Raw genomic sequence first — 2777 nt, forward strand, 5'->3', positions numbered from 1 at the left:
ACAAGGGCACAACTTCAACCTTGATTTTACCCTGGTGGGCTAGAGCTTGAGAGAGTGAGAATCTATGGGTGCTTGTCTGAGATCTCATCATCTAATCAGCAGTCAACAAAATAATCTTACTGACCTGTACAATAGACAAGTGATGCAAAAAGCTAAAGTCGTCCTGTCAGTCAGTGTTCAACCCCTTTACACAGAGTTCCCCCAGTCAAGAGCAACAAGTAGAGACACTCATTCAAACCGACCGCCATCTCTAGCCTTTTGGACTCAGGTCTGTAGTAACAGCCTAGTATATTTGGGTCCTGATGTTGATAATGGCAATGATGATGTTGATGACGATGATAATTTTATTTCTATTGTATTTCTTAGTGTTTGTATATAGGGCATTAGGCAACGTTTCAGTCTAATTATTGATTATGGTTTTAGATTTGTAGTGATTGGTTGTAGTTTTATCTGACCCACAATCCGGAGCAGAAGGTGGCGGTAATGCACCAATGAGATGGATGCCAACTGCCGTAAAACACGAAGAAGAGAAAGTGCCGCAAAGCTTATACTCTGCCGGAAACCCTGCAAAGAAGACATGACTTTGACATAATAGCAGTAGACTAATGTTACAGCTGTAGAAACTGTCGATGAAAAACCCAAATGGCTGGCAGCAGACTAGAGAGGTTTGGAACTGTATTCACCCGGTAAGAGAACAGCATTTTACGTTATGCGTCAGGGCTGGTCTTGATCTATTAAAAGCCATCTGCTCAAGCGCAATAAAACCATGCTGGTTAGCACAGATTAACGATACGTGTTATCTGGAATACGTCATGCTGCTTCATTGAATAGAAACGGACTGTTTTTTTTAGCAGTCCGTAAACTTAATCAAACAGCTATGTTGTCGTTAGTTGGCGTTGTCCTTCACACGTTAACATTACGTTACGTTACCATTTACATTGATGTTATGCTCCCAGGCATCACTGACTGTAAATAAAGTTGGACAAAACCGAGCTAAAATGAAAAATTGTTATATATAATTAAATTTATTACATCAATTTTCAAGAAATATAGATACGGTTTGATGACATCATTGCCATGCGACCAAGACTGGAGTCATATTTGCTGTGTGTATTAAACTTGTCAGAAGGGGTGTTAAGAAGGCTCCTAAACTCTGACTAATGAGTAGGCCTACTACGTAAAACAAATGAAAGTGAAAGGACCAATGAGCTTGTTGTTGTGTGTTTAAAATGTAATTCTGTATTTTTCATGTATTGTTTATTATTTCCTTTTAAAATGGTAATGTATGCACCAGCCACCAAGGGAAAGTCAGACTTACTAGACAATTATCCTTTTCTAATTCAGTGTTGGCTACTGAGAGTAGAATATGCAGGGTGTATGGCAGTTACTCTTAATAGTAAGTTAAGCGCAAAAGTATATAATTGTTAAAATTTTTATGCACAAGAGACCCAACCTTTTCTTCTTGAGCGGTTGTTGTTTTGCTTTATGCAGACCATCTATGATCTCAGCTATGTGGTTATTATGCATCTCTGTGTAAATCTCTGCTTTACAATTAATTAAAATTAAATTATATTTGATGATTTATGATACCTTGTAAATATTTTGCTTTTATTCTGAGTTTTTTTCTAGTTGTCTATGTTCTGTTATCTTTGTTCTATTCATTCCATTTTTATGCACACTGCTCAAGAGCTGCTGAACAAATTTACATTGTAATCTGAGCACACTGGCGATAAAGATCTATCTATTAACTCATATTGTGTGTGTGTGTGTGTGTGTGTGTGTGTGTGTGTGTGTGTGTGTGTGTGTGTGATGGCATGATGGACAGGGTTCGAGATCTGATGCGATCCGGGGTCATAAGGCCATCAGAGAAACCCATTTGGTACGATGTTTATGAGGCTTTTCCACCAAAGAGGGACCCACTTTATGTGAAGCCACACACCAGGCCCAGTACCAAGAAACGGGAAACTGTGCCTGAAATCTTCTACAGAGAGGATGAAGCTAGAGCGTAAGTCAATAGTCCGTAGTAGGGATTTGACCAATTATTGACCTGGATGGTTATTAGGGTTGATATTTAGCAGTTTGCAGATTATCATATCTGTGTTTTATTTGGCCAACACAGTTAATTAATTAAAAAGAGCACTTCTTTTCCTCCTCGACAGCTCTGTGTCTCACTCTCCGCTCTAGTTTGACTCAACGCTTTTGAGGCTTACCCACTGCTAGAATCAGCTTGGCTTGACTCGGCCACGATGCCCTATCGTCCTTTTTTCATAGCCATATCCATGCAGGATAATGCTGTGACCTAGTGGGGCACACACACTGGGCATGTGGCTCTTTCCACAGTCAGAAGACAAATTTTGTTTCAAAAGAAGCGGGTGGCAGTAAAAAAAAAAAAAAAACAGCTGACTAAACTACTTAAAAATGGCATGTTTGTAGGGGTGGGGGGTAATAATCAGTAAAACATAGTATCACAATATTTTCAGTGGCTATACTGTATCGATACACAGACGCCAAATATCGATCTTTTATTATCTATGTGTTGGTCAGTTTGTCTTCTTGACAATCCCATTTTGCAGCAAGAAAATTGAAGTGATATGAAAAAACAGAAATGTATCTTATTAGATAAAACAGATGTTGACAAAGATTTCTTTTGGGGAAATAATTTGAAATTGGGAAAAATTAGATGTTAAAAAAGATAATAAATTGCAATATACACTCACCGGCCACTTTATTAGGTACCCCATGCTAGTAACGGGTTGGACCCCCTTTTGCCTTCAGAA

General features: G+C 38.6%; 1 protein-coding gene across 1 annotated transcript in view; it reads left to right on the forward strand.

Moving 5' to 3' along the window:
• Positions 1 to 492: 492 nt before the first annotated feature.
• Positions 493 to 2777, forward strand: part of mrps23 (mitochondrial ribosomal protein S23) — a 15133-nt gene continuing 12848 nt past the window's right edge. Inside the window, exons 1-2 of the mRNA XM_034867875.1 lie at positions 493 to 686; positions 1826 to 2005. Of these exons, the coding sequence (XP_034723766.1) occupies positions 643 to 686; positions 1826 to 2005 (224 nt within the window). The 5' untranslated portion in view covers positions 493 to 642. The remainder of the gene's footprint in view (positions 687 to 1825; positions 2006 to 2777) is intronic.

Source organism: Etheostoma cragini, chromosome 3 (assembly GCF_013103735.1).
Source record: "Etheostoma cragini isolate CJK2018 chromosome 3, CSU_Ecrag_1.0, whole genome shotgun sequence".
Taxonomy (NCBI): Eukaryota; Metazoa; Chordata; class Actinopteri; order Perciformes; family Percidae; genus Etheostoma; species Etheostoma cragini.